The 12,745-nt window shown below is 57.5% G+C and overlaps 1 protein-coding gene across 2 annotated transcripts in view; it reads left to right on the forward strand.

Annotated features, from left to right (window-relative positions):
* Positions 1–12,745, forward strand: part of VPS8 (VPS8 subunit of CORVET complex) — a 121,284-nt gene that overhangs the window by 35,973 nt on the left and 72,566 nt on the right. For both annotated transcript variants that reach the window (XM_052000041.1, XM_052000042.1), the window contains exons 10-20: positions 1,022–1,089; positions 2,589–2,742; positions 2,847–2,906; positions 3,343–3,450; positions 7,545–7,625; positions 8,494–8,664; positions 9,465–9,539; positions 9,936–9,971; positions 10,421–10,511; positions 10,678–10,724; positions 12,333–12,422. In XM_052000041.1, coding sequence (XP_051856001.1) covers positions 1,022–1,089; positions 2,589–2,742; positions 2,847–2,906; positions 3,343–3,450; positions 7,545–7,625; positions 8,494–8,664; positions 9,465–9,539; positions 9,936–9,971; positions 10,421–10,511; positions 10,678–10,724; positions 12,333–12,422 — 981 coding nt within the window. The remainder of the gene's footprint in view (positions 1–1,021; positions 1,090–2,588; positions 2,743–2,846; positions 2,907–3,342; positions 3,451–7,544; positions 7,626–8,493; positions 8,665–9,464; positions 9,540–9,935; positions 9,972–10,420; positions 10,512–10,677; positions 10,725–12,332; positions 12,423–12,745) is intronic.

A 12,745-nucleotide genomic window follows, 5' to 3' on the forward strand; every position in this document is an offset into this window, starting at 1 on the left:
GTGCTCTGTCCAGGGGCAGCAGTTTGAATGGGGACGGTGAACAGCCACATATCCCCCTCCCCAAAGACCTCAGCGGAGGCTGTCTGCGGGGTCACGACTGGCCAGGAGGCCCGCTCCGTTAGCCCTGCTCCCCAAAAAGCCAGCTGACCGTGGCTGGAAGCCCAGAGCTTGGGGGAGATGAGAGGAGACAGGACGGGCAGGAAGAGGCCACATACAGAGCCCTGAAGAGTGGGGGAGGCCTGACACCTGCTGAGGGAAACGGCTGGCCCTCTGCCCCTCCTTCAGAAGTCTCGGGAGGTGCTGGTGGGAGCCCTTTCCCTGTGTGTGTCTGAAGCAGGGCTGAAAGGCCTTGTGGGGGAGGGTGATCCCCATGTGGTGGGTTGGAAGACCCTCAAGGTCTCTCCACTGGGGTTGAGGACGAAAAGAGAAAGTGAGGACATGAACTTTGGTGACCCCGTGACCCTGTTGGGCAGAAGGCCCCAAGCCCATCTGGGCAGTGGCCTGAGGAGGTAGAAAGGTCCCCGAGCAGGGACGGTTGGGAAGTAAAGCGTGTTTTAGAAAGAGCTCCACAAGAGCCCCGCAGCATTTACGTAAGAGGCCCCGTGTAGACAAGGTGACCCTGGGGGATCCTGGGAATTCCTGTTCAGGTGGTCTCACTCTGGATGAAAGGTTCACCAAACCGTAGATATCCCCACATGCTCGACACCATGAGATTTCAGGAATAATGTTTAGGAGAAGCTGGACGCTTTCCAAAATAAAATGGAGGCGGGTTGGTGCTTTGCTCCCTGCCCCAGCCGGTCCTGCCAGACACTCTGGGAGGCGTCAGGCTTACGGTTTTCTCCAGCATGAGATTCTCCAGAGGACTCAGGCCCTTCTCCAGCCCGTGGGGGAGCTTTCCGAGCCGGGGACGGGCCGAGAGCCGTGGGGAAAGCGCAGATTGATACTGTGCTTTAGTGGGAGGTTCCTGGCTCCTCCTCCCCCTGAATGATGCCATTGAGAAGTAACGCTCCTCTCTGTTCAGTTCACAGATGACCCAACTCTGGCCATTTGCAATGACAGCGGCGGTTCTGTGTTTGAGCTGACGTTTAAGTAAGAGCGAGACTGCGTGACGAGACAAAGGGGGATTAACCGCGGTTTCGCGTTGTAGGAAACTGAGATAAGGCGCGGGCTGGAAGGAGGCCAGGGGCCTCTCGGTGCGAGAAGTGCCTCCCCCCCAGCCGATTCTGGCCTTCACGGCCGGTGTGGACGTGCAGACCTGGGCCCTCTGACTAGGGCAGCGTGAGACCCAGACGTGAGAAAGCCAGGACGGGGCGATTCCCAGCCCGCCCCTTCCCCCTGGGGAAGGAAGCTGGTTCTTGCACCCACAGCCCAGCTTTCCCAGAGCTCTGGTCATTGTGGTTAGGGTCATCCGTCCAGCCCCCGTTGCACAGGGCAGGGCCTGACTCTGCAGAGGTGCTCGGCCCATGGGGGGATTCAAACCCGGGCCCAGACTCCAGATTGCCCCTAGCCCCGTTACCAGAATGGCAGAGGAGCTCAGAGGTGCGCGGCAGTGCTTCCGGCCTTGTCACAGGTCCCACTGGCGCCACAGCGGCAACAACTTAGTTTATCCTTCTCTGTCACTGAGTCTGAATTGCAAAGACTGACTTTACTTGGGGAAGATAAAGTTCAGCTGTTTCACAGGCTCCTCACAGTGCCCTGGGCCACTGAGAGAGCCACGGCACTCCGCCGTGAGCGGGCACGGAGAAGGGGGGGCTCGGATGCAGCCCCCGAGGAGAGCTTCTTGTCCGTTGCTCGGGCTTTCAGAGCTCTTGGTTTGGGCCCAAGTCTGCTGACGTCCCATTTTACAGAGAAGGAAACAGCCTCAGGGAGGGCAGGTGGCGTGAGCGGCAGGCTCTGGACACGGGTGTCCAGCTCATGACCACACGAGCACAGGCGCTCCCCAAGGTGTTCTCGTTCCTGGGGGTGACCATGGGCAGTGTTCGCTTGAGGAGGCTCAGCCTGAGGCAGGCTCCACTTGCTCCTTCTCATTGTTCTTGCCCCTTGCCCACCTCGGTGGGGCTGTTAAGGATCTACAGAGAGAGCAGGGGCTGGGCTGGCAGCAGGGCGGGGGGCCGCTCCTGACAGCCCGAGCGTTTCAAGGGCTACAAATTCTGCTCGCTTTGGTCTGCCCGGGGGAACAGCCGCAAATCTGAGCAGAGTCTGGCAGCGATGGGAGCCCCGTGAGGTCCTGCCCAGGCAGGAACCCAGCAGGAGCCCAGTGAGATCCCACTCAGGCAGGAGCCCGTACTCAGGCTCCGCCTCCAGACAGGGTTGGGGACAACTCCTTTTTGTCTTTGCTTGAAACAGGGTGGGCGCTTCCTACAGACTTCTCGGGCATCCCTCGGGTGTTCTTAGCTGGTCTGGGGCCTGTTCCCCCAGGCTGCCTCTCAGCCTCCTGGGGCCAAGCACAGCCTTTCCGTGTCTTGTGTCTTGCATCGTGTGTTGCAGCTGGCCCAGTGCTAGGCGGGGAATAGGTGATTTCAAAGAGCTAGGCGCACCCCAGTCCATTTTAAAGTTCTCCTCCTTCCTTCTTCCTTCGTGCTCTCCAGGCGAGTGATGGGAGTGAGGACGTGTGAATCCCGGTGTCTGTTCAGCGGGTCCAAGGGGGAAGTTTGCTGCATCGAGCCTCTGCACTCCAAGGCCGAGCTGAAGGATCACCCCATAACCCAGTTCTCCTTACTGGCCATGGCCTCCCTAACCAAAGTAGGTCTCAGGAACACGAGGAAGCGCAGTCAGAGCTAGAAATGAAGATAATTAGTTTAACTCAGGAAAAATCATGGGTTTCTTTTATTTCTTTTCTGTCAAAGATATTGGTCATTGGACTGAAGCCATCTCTGAAAGTGTGGATGACGTTTCCTTATGGACGGGTGAGTAAGTGCACCCTGTTCCTGGTGGGAGGGCGAGGGAATACAGAGGCTGCTGGAAGGCTGCGGACCATGAGCACAGGGGCCTCTGAAGGCCGGCCCGAGCATGGCCAGAGCCCGGACCCCCGAGCCCCGGGATGCTCTGGCACGTGACGGAGGGAGCCTTTCCTGTGCCTGCGTCTCGGGCTCTGCCATGACGAACACCTAGCTTGGCTTTGGTAGCTGTAGCCCTCACTAGGCCCAAGCAATGTGGCCGCCCTGTGATCCCAGGGAGCCCTGCCCCTCTCGAAGCCTGTCCCATGAGGGCCCCTTCCAGCCCTCACTCAGAGGGTCCCTTTCCCAGTTCATTCCCTTCTGCTGCTGGTGATCTCACTGCCAACCCCTGCCTTGGGCTCCTCTCTCTGTCCACAGGACTCATTTTTGTTTCCTTTTGACTTAGATGGATCCTTCCAGCGTCCCGCTGCTGGCCTGGCACTTCGTGGCTGCCAATAACTATGTGAACCCCACGCTGGCCTTTTGCCGAGGGGACGTCGTTCACTTCCTGTTGGTAAGCTGATCGGGGAGAGGGCCCGCGGTCCTGGCGAGGCCGTCACTGCCACGTCTACCTCCAGCTCGCCTGCTTTTCAGCTGTGAATCCACAAACAAGCTGCTCCTGTAGCTTCTCATTGCGTGGGGCGTGGGGCGGCCCAAATAGTGCGGCTGCCCTGGCGTTCGCCATTCCCCTGTTGTGCCTGTTTTTGGGGAAATGGGGGGATGGGCCCAGATGGCCCCCAGGTAGCCTCGCTTTGCGAACCCGTGCCCCCTTCCACACCTCTCGCCCGCGTCCTTCTCATTCTCGCCCCCGTGGTGGGCTTGGCTCAGTTGGGCCTCTCCAGACTTGCTTTCACTTTGTCCTTCCTTCTGCCTCTTGCTACTTGGAGGGGCAGGGCTGCTCGCAGCACCCCCTTCCTTCTCTGGAAGACCCGACAGAGTTGCTGTCAGCTTTCCCGGAGCTCTGCGTGGGATGCCGTCGGGCGCTGGCCGTCTGTGTGCATCGTGGCCATTTCAGCCATTAAACTCTGTGTGGAGTCGCCCAAGTTAGGGTCCTTCCTTGCTTTCCAGCTCCCATGAGCCTTCTCGGGCTTGTTTTCATGGACCGGGTTGGGATTGTTGTAGTCCCAGCCGTGCCGCTTTCTCTTGTTCTTTGAATGAATTTCTCTCTTTGCTCTAATAGAGGAGAGGGAGAGGGTGGCTCAGTGGGTAGGGAGCCAGCCTGAAGCCCCTCCCAGACACTCTTGGGCTGTGTGAGCTCGGCCCCTCAGCGCCTAGACGGAGCAGGTGTCTGCAGGCAGAGGGAGCCTCCGCGCCCAGTTCTCCCTGCCGACGAAGTCCGGGGTCTCCCTGACCCTCCTCTCCATTTAGGAAGTCAGGGATCGCAGGGCACACAGATGCAAATGCAGTAACCACCATGTCCCTAATGGCTCACTTCCTATCCCACGGGTGTCAGGCAGTGCCCACCATGGCGAGTGCTTTGGGGTCCCGGTGCCCAGCACTGAGCCTGGCACATCTGGGGCCTTCCCGTGGCGGAGATCAGCCGGACATCGCAGCAGCTGAGCCTTGGCAGCTTGGAGTGGCGGGGGAGGCGAGCTCGCTTTCATCTCCCGGCCAACGAGTGAGATGGCGTCTCCTCAGCCCTTTGTCCCTTTGTCTAGTGAAGAACAGATGTCTTTGTATACATATGCATGCATAGGTGTTTATATAAGCACATTTCTGCTCCGTGCATGTGTGTGCACATGTGGCACCCACATGTCCTCCCAGACGGAGGAGGAGCGGGCAGGGAGCCGGAGCGGCCGGCCCAGGGGGAGACAGTCCGCCCTCTCTGCCAAGGCCGGACAGCGCACCCAGGGCAGCCTGCCCCTGCTGCCTGTTCTAGGGGCCTTGAGCCCAAAAACCCTTCTCTTTGCAAGTGGGGCTTAAGGAACAAGCTTGCCCTCCAGTGGCCGTGGATCCAGTGTTGGGGGGATTGGGGGGGGGCAGCACAAGGGGAGATCACTGGGAGCGGGTGAGGGGGAGTGAAGGTTGCCCTAGCACAAAACTGGTGTGAAACTGAGTTCATCTGGACCGTGGGTGAGTGAGGAGGGATTTAGCCACGGCTCCGGCCGGCCGCAGCATCTGCTTGGCTGACCCAGGTGCCGAGCGTTTCTGCGAAAATTGGAATGGGAAGAACTTTCATCCATTTTGTAACTTTGAGTCAAAGCAGGATTCCTCTTTGGCTCTGGGGAGGCCGATTCTGGCGCACTCTCCAAGACACTCTCAGTTGCAAAAAGTGCCGGGTTGGGTTTTTTAAAGTTCACTATTGATAGGTTTTATTTTAATCAAGCAGACACCTCTCCCCCCACCTCCCACCCCACCCCCAGAAAGCACAGACCTTTGGGAAATCCAGCTTTTGTCATTTGCTAACAGGACCGGGGGACTCTGGGACTTGACCGGACTTTTATTGTTTCTCGGGGCTTAATTGCTTAACCATTGTTTGTTGTATGTACTGTTCTTTTGCCATTGTCTTCTTCACCGTGTATCTCTTTAGAGGAATCTTCCCATGTTTCCTTTAATTCTTCTTCTTTTTTCTTGTGACACAATAACACCCCATCAGACTCATATGCTATGACTTATCCGGCCAGTTCTTATTCACCAGGCACATGGTTGTCTTTGACCCTGTGCATTGGGAGAAATAATGCTGCTTTGGGCCTTTTCGCTCTCTTCTCTGGCTGATCCCTTCGGGTATAGCCTCAGTGTCAGGGGCAGCTTTGGGGTCGGCGAGTGCAGACACGTCCAGTCCCTGTGTCTTTGCCGGGACTGTCCTCCCTGCCTGGAATTCACTCACTCCTCATCTCCTTCTTTGGGAGTCCCTGGCTTCCTTCAAGACTGTCCCGGCAACACCTTCTGCGTGACTCCTTTTCTGATTCTTCCACCTCCCCCCATCTGACCCCGCCCTCTCACTCCCCAAAAAACACCTTGTGTTTGTTCACTTTATGTATTTGTTGTTGTTATTGTATGTACATATGTGTATAGGTATGTATATACATATGTATGTGTGCATATATTTATACAGACACACACACACATACATATATGTGCATGTTTGTTCATACTGTCTCCCGTTAGAATGAAAGCTCCCTGAGGACAGGAGCTGTCTTAGTTTTGTCTCTGTATCTGTGGCTCTTGGAGAGAACCTGCCACGGGATGATTTCTATTAAAAATCGCTCGTTAATTTGTGAATGCCAACAACTTACTCACTTTTCTTGCAGGACGCCATATTGTTGTCCAGAATGACTCAATCAATTCCCGGTTCTGTTAGCTCGGAATCAATTAATGCACCATCTTTCCCTCTCTCTCTGTAAAGGGCTGAAAACTCTGAGGGAGACAAGCGAGCACTTAAGGCTAACTACTAATTGGACAAAACTCTATCAGCATTCTGTGCAAGCTCAATAATTGGTGTAGACAGAGAATTGTGGGAGGGACTAGGGGGTGGAGGAAGACAAGCCAGAGTCACTTTGGAGGTAGACGAGGAGAAGGGAGGTCGTGGAGAGCTTGTGTCCATTCCCTTCACTTCCCCCCCTAAAGACCCAGGACTTTTGCTTACCCTGACACTGGCTGATTCTAAGGCATCCAGGTGCTAACCCGGACTTCACATCTCTCGAGCTTTTCAAGCTCCAATGGGGATAGTGGCTCCTCGCGTTCCCCTTACTGTCGTTCCTGGGGAAGCTTCCAGTGTTCTTCCGTTATCAGTAACACTGGCTCTTGGGTGTTTCATCAGAATAAGGAAGAGCCCTTTTATTTCTGTGCTTTCGAGGGGGCATTTTCTACCAAGCGCTGGATTTTGTTTTAAAGGGTTTTTCTGAAGATTCCTCTGAAAGCGTTTTAGCTGTTTTTAATCTGATCGATCAGATTCATGGTTTTCTAAGGCTAGATCAGCCTTGTATTCCCAAGATAAATCTAGTGTGAGGATCATGAGAAGCTTTTTGGTTATTTGGTTATTACTGTTTTGAAGAAGGCTCTGTGGTAGGTCCGGTGGGAAGAGGACCAGCCTGAGTGGGAGAGGACCTGGGTTCCCAAAGGAGGCCCTGACGGCCTCAACTCTCAGTTAGACAGGCTCCGAGGTCCCTCCCATCTGGACTCGGAGCCTGGGATGATTCGTTTTTATTCGGTCAGTCCCTTCTCGGTTTCTGCCACGATGGGCACGCCCTCTCTGTTCCCGGGCCTAGAAGGCCCTCGCTCCTCGTCTGTGCTCTCTTCATTGAACTTGTAGCCGAGGACCATCCTCTTCAGGAAACAAAGCCCGGCCTGCGGCCTCCTGGTCCCTCCTCCTGCACTGCGGGACTCTCGCACTCATTCCCCTTTTTGTGCTGGTGTCCGTGCTCCCCGTCTCCCTCATCCCACTGGGCTGCTCCTGGTGCTTCTGCCCCGGCAGCGTCCCGACCCCCCACACCGTCCTGACCCCCGGCAGCATCCTCCTTAGCAGAGAGCAGGGGAGCCTCGGGGCAGGCTGGGAAGCGCCCTGCCCTGGGGGTGCTTGGGGACCTGACCTCCCGTAACCTCCTTGTTCCAGCTGTAACTATGGCTGTTAACGGGCCTGCCCTGAGTCTGTGCTCTCTTTGCCCCCAGGTGAAGCGGGATGAGTCGGGCGCCATACACGTCACCAAGCAAAAGCACCTGCACCTCTACTATGACCTCATCAACTTCACCGTGAGTCCTCGTGAGCAGGGGGTCGGGGGGCATTCGGGGACGAGGTCACAGGCAGCAATGAGAGCGGGCCTGGGGTCCCCAGAGGTGCCTTCTCCTCAAGGGTCATAGCCGCTACCGGCCGATCCACTAAGTTTTGTGTCCTGAGAGCAAAGGCAGATGGGAGGCAAGAAGAACCCAGCGAGGCCGTCCTGGTCCTTCCTCTCCCCCTGCTCAGGCTTTTCCTGAGCTTGACCTGAGGGCTGCCATGGCAGCCAGACCACGTACTGGGCACGGAGAAGGAAGGACGGGCCTAGTCTGCTGCATGAGCCTTTGCCCAGGGATGCCGGGTCAGCCCCAACCTCCCGTGTCCCTGGCAAGCCGGGCTGTGCATTAAGTGCTCACTGTGTGCCAGGCTCTGCACAGACAAAAAGGAAAAGAGGAGGATGGTCCCTGCCTTCCGAGAGCTTGTAGCCTAATGGGGAAAGCCAGCTGACAGAGGGGGAGGGAGACGAGGCTCCAAGAAGGGGTGTCCACCCAAGACGGGGCGGCCACAGGAGAAAGGAGATGTGTGAACCGGGCGTTCTCCTTAATGGAGATCTGGAGCTCAGGCCTGCCCGGAGGCAGGTAGAGATACGTGTTCTGAGCAAAAGCTCAGAAATGTCTCTGCCAAGAAACCCCAAGGAAGCGTCAGACCCAAACTGAAGTGACCGGACCACGAATGGTCATCGTTATTCCCCCGCTGCCCGTGGTGCCTCAGACTTGTGCCCCATCCTCGCCCCCGCTCTCTCCCCTCCTCCACAAACGCAAGGGAAAAGCCTCGGACCGGGAGCGGTCCTTGTGGCAGGGGCCGCCCTGCTGACGGCCTCTCGGGCCTGTGCTTGGGTTGCAGTGGATCAATTCCCGGACGATCGTGCTCCTGGACAGCGTGGAGAAGCTGCATGTGATTGACCGGCTGACGCAGGAGGAGCTGGAGACGGTGGAAATCTCCGAGGTGCAGCTGGTCTACAACAGCAGCCACTTCAAGTCCCTGGCCACGGGCGGCAACGTCAGCCAGGCCCTGGTATGGATTCCCTTCTGGGGAGCGGGGGGGCCCTGGCCCGGTGCCCTCATTGTGGCCGCACTTCTGCCAGCCCGGCCCACCAAGGGCGGCCGAAAACTTGGCGTGGACGCCCTGCCGGGGGGCCTCCTGGCACGGTGTAGTCAGCCTGGGATTCCAGGATTTCCTGAGCTTCCCCTAGGGCCTGGCAGGGCCAGGGGCAGCTTCTCATAATAAGCTTTGTCAAATTGGTTTGGGAAGCTAATAGTGACCAGCATATTGATTGGCATCTGCTCTGTGACCTTTAGGCCCTGCCCCCAAATTCGGGAACATTTTTAAAACATGGTCACATCCCATAACCTCCTAAAAGAGCATGTGAAGGGCCCTGGGCCTGCAGGGAGAGCCCGGCCCGGTCCTAGAGAGCGCTCTCCCCTGCCTGAGCGGTCCCTCACCCCGGCAGGTGATTCTGGGGATCCGGTCGTTGTCTGCTCCTTCCTGTGTGGCAGATGGGGGGGGGGGTGGAAGTTATTCGTGGCTTCTGTAAGCAACAAGCTTTGTGTCTGTGTGGTTTTTAAGGCAAAAGCTCCCAGTTTGGTGACAGAATGTTTGCTAGGGTCTCCCCCTCTCTGAGGTGGGAGGATTCTCCCGCATTAACTGCCCCCCCATAACCCAAAAGATCCCTGCACACGAACCGGGGGCGGAGAGGTCACTCCTGACAGGCGTCTGGGCCTTCTAGCAGAGCGGCTCCGTGAGACATCTGTGTGCCCAGCGTCCTTTGCAACAGGACGGCAGCGTCTCCTAACGCTTCTGGTCTCTGTTCCCAGGCTCTGGTTGGAGAGAAAGCCTGTTACCAGTCCATCAGCAGCTATGGCGGCCAGATCTTTTATTTGGGGACAAAAGTAAGCCCTGTCAGTGTGTGTGTGAGAGGTGGGGTTGGGGGAAGGGCGGTGATGGCCAGGAGATTGCAGAGAGGATCGTGGGGGACAGATGGTGGGGAATCTTTTGGCCGAGGGGTCTGACCCAAGCCCAGTCACCTTCCAGGCCACCCCTCTGGCCCCTGCAGTGTTCTCCTGGATCCCTGGGGGGATCGTCCATATCAGTGGGATTCTCCCCCGGTGTTGCAGGGTGGTCTGGAGCCCCTTGACCAGTGGGACTTCCGCCATCGTCCTGGCCGGGTTTAATCTGGGATGAGCCTGCCGGCAAGACTCCCCAAGGCCGCGGGTGGGTGCCCACCATGCCCTCGGGGAGTTCCCTCCTGGAGCCTGACCCCGGTCCCGGTTTTCTCTTGTTTTCAGTCTGTTTACGTGATGACATTGAGGAGCTGGAGAGAGGTGAGTTCGAGTTACGCGGGATGAAGACTCAGAGTAGGAGTGACATCATCCTCTCTCTTAGAAATCTTAGGGTCAAACCATCGGGCCAGAGAGAACTTAGTTGGCGGCTGCTGAGAGTCCCAATTTTCTCTCTTTTCATGTCCAGGCCAAGTTTATGTGGCCATTGTGCGAGCGAGCTCTTTAAAACAATATTTACTTAAGAATAGAAAATACCCGTGATTGGAATCACCTGGGATAACAAGAAGCCGCGCTTTCTGAGAGAGACCGGGCCAAAGGAGTGCGGAAATGCGAGCCGGAGCCCGGCCGGTGGATGGAGGCCGAGGGAGGCCCGGGCCAGGGGCGCAGGCAGCTCTCCGTGCCCACGGCACCAGCCCACGGCCACGCGGGGCAAAGCCATGGAAACCCCACGTGGCCCAGCGCCCAGCTCGGCTTCTCTTCTTCCGTTGCAGAGAGTGGACCATCTCCTGAAACAAGAGTGTCTGCCGGAGGCCCTGGCTCTCGCGTGGTCCTTCCACGAAGGGAAGGCCAAGGCTGTAGTCGGTGAGTGCTCCCTCTGCCGGCTCGGAGGCCCCTGAACCACGGGTGGAAGTGCGGGGAGGGGGCCCTGTATCTAATGAGCAAGAGGGAAGGGTACGGCAGGCCCCTGCTGGGTTGTCCCGCCGAGCCGCGGCCCCCCGACACCCACCCGGGCTCTGTTTCTCCACAGGCTTGTCCGGGGACGCCAGCAAGCGGAAGGCCGTCGTTGCCGACCGGGTGAGTTCTCGGGGCCGTGCCCAGGGGTACTAGAGGTGGGAAGGGTGGGCTTCGGCTGAGTCCCCTCATCCTCCTCACGGTCCAGTTCCTATGTTCTTCCACCAGCAGCTGCCTTTGAGTGGGTGGAAGCTTCTCCTCCTCCCAGGAAATTGGGGCTTTTGTGGGGCTGACAGGGGGGAGCCCTGCCTCTGGAACCCTGGGTCTTCCAGAAGCTCTCCCCTTACTCTGCCGCTCTCTAGCCTTGAGTTGTGGAAGGGCCCCGACCCGAAGGAGAGCTAGGAGGTCTCCCAAGGAACGCTGCTGTCACGCAGGAAACAATGAATCCAGCCCCAACGAGTGCCAAAGGCCCCACAGACCCCTCCCCTCCGCCCCCACCCTCTCTGTGGTGAAGGTGCGAGGGCAGACGGCTCCTAGCAGACAGGGCAGAGAAGGGGCCCAGGTCACAGAGAAGAGTCAAAATATAGAGAGATATTAAGGGGCAGCTGGGTGGTGCAGTGATCAGAGCACCAGCCCTGGAATCAGGAGGACCTGAGTTCAAATCTGGCCTCAGACACTCAACACTTCCTGGCTGTGTAGCCCTGGACAAGTCCCTTAGCCCCAATTGCCTCAGGAAAAAAAAAAAAGAGAGAGAGAGAATTGTCCCTTGGTCTGGAGCGGATAGTTTTGCGGGGAGTCCAGGATGCTAGGTTCAGAACATGAGGGACCTCAGACAGATGGGGGTGGGACAGTAAGTATCGGATGCAATACCCAGGGTCACACAGATAGGAGGCATCTGCCACAGGGTTTGGGCCAGGGCCGTGTGCTCTGGCACAGTGCCAGCGGGACAAGGTGGGGAGCCCCGCACCCAAACCCTCCTGCGCTGGGCACTCCAGCGGATGCCCTCAGATGCAGGGCCCTGACTCTTAGGCCAGAGGCAACCATGGCGGCAGCTCAGGGCCGAGGGGGAAGAGGAGTGTTCTGGTCAGCAGGGGGACTTGGCCACGAGAAGTCATCTTGCTCCAAAGAGGGGCAGAGACATCCCCGTAACCAGGGCGCCCTCAGCGGTGGGCATTCAGGGCCCAAGCTGGGGGAGTGGGATTCCTTGGAGCAGGATTCCACATAAAGTTGGGTGGGGGCGGGGAGGGGAGGCTAGCCCGGCCTCTGAGACCCAGGTCTGGAACCGAGGATCATGGAAGAGGGGAACGCTGACGCTCCCCAAGTCACTGATTACTAATAATTCTGTCAGTGATGTTCCTAGTGATTGTGGTCCTGATGGTGGAGAGGATGAGGATGATGGGTGATGAAGGCGATAACAGTGACAGTGATGGTGAGGATGGGGATGAGGTGATAACAGTAATAGTGACAGTGACGATGATGGGGGTGAAAATGACGATAAAGGTCATAACAGTGACGGTGACGATGGTGAGAATGGTGATGATGGGGTGATAAAGGTCAGCGACAACGACAATAATGACGACGATGCCCACGGTGAGAACGGGACCAAAGCCGATGGCCCCGATGGTCACGATGACGGGTTAGATAATAACATGACATGACGGAGAGGATCCGGCCGTCGGGGCTGTTTCATTCTCCTCCCGGCTGTCTGACGTGACTCGCGTTTCCTTCCAGATGGTTGAAATCCTCTTCCACTGTGCGGACCGAGCTTTGAAAAAATGCCCGGACCAGGGCAAGATCCAGGTGATGGAGCAGCATTTTCAGGTAGGCGGGAGCGGCTTTCCCTGCCGTCGGGCCTCTGCCCAGGGACGGGGGGAGCGGGTTTTCAGTACGAATGATTTGGGTGGCAGCTCTTTCACCTTCCAAAATCTTTTTTAAATATAAATTCTCCTGTTTTGAAATATTAGCAGAATATCCCGGGCTGTTGACGCTGGCTTAGGGAGGAGTTGGTGAGGCCTCGGAAGCTTTGTAGGCAGGAGGGGCAGGAGGTCCGGCCAGGGAGGGGCAGGCTGGGAAGCTCGGGGCCTCACGGTTCAGCCGCTGGGGGCAGCGAGTTCCCAAGATTCCCTTTTTGCTAAGAGCAGAGA

This window comes from Antechinus flavipes, chromosome 4, assembly GCF_016432865.1.
Source record: "Antechinus flavipes isolate AdamAnt ecotype Samford, QLD, Australia chromosome 4, AdamAnt_v2, whole genome shotgun sequence".
NCBI classification, from domain to species: domain Eukaryota; kingdom Metazoa; phylum Chordata; class Mammalia; order Dasyuromorphia; family Dasyuridae; genus Antechinus; species Antechinus flavipes.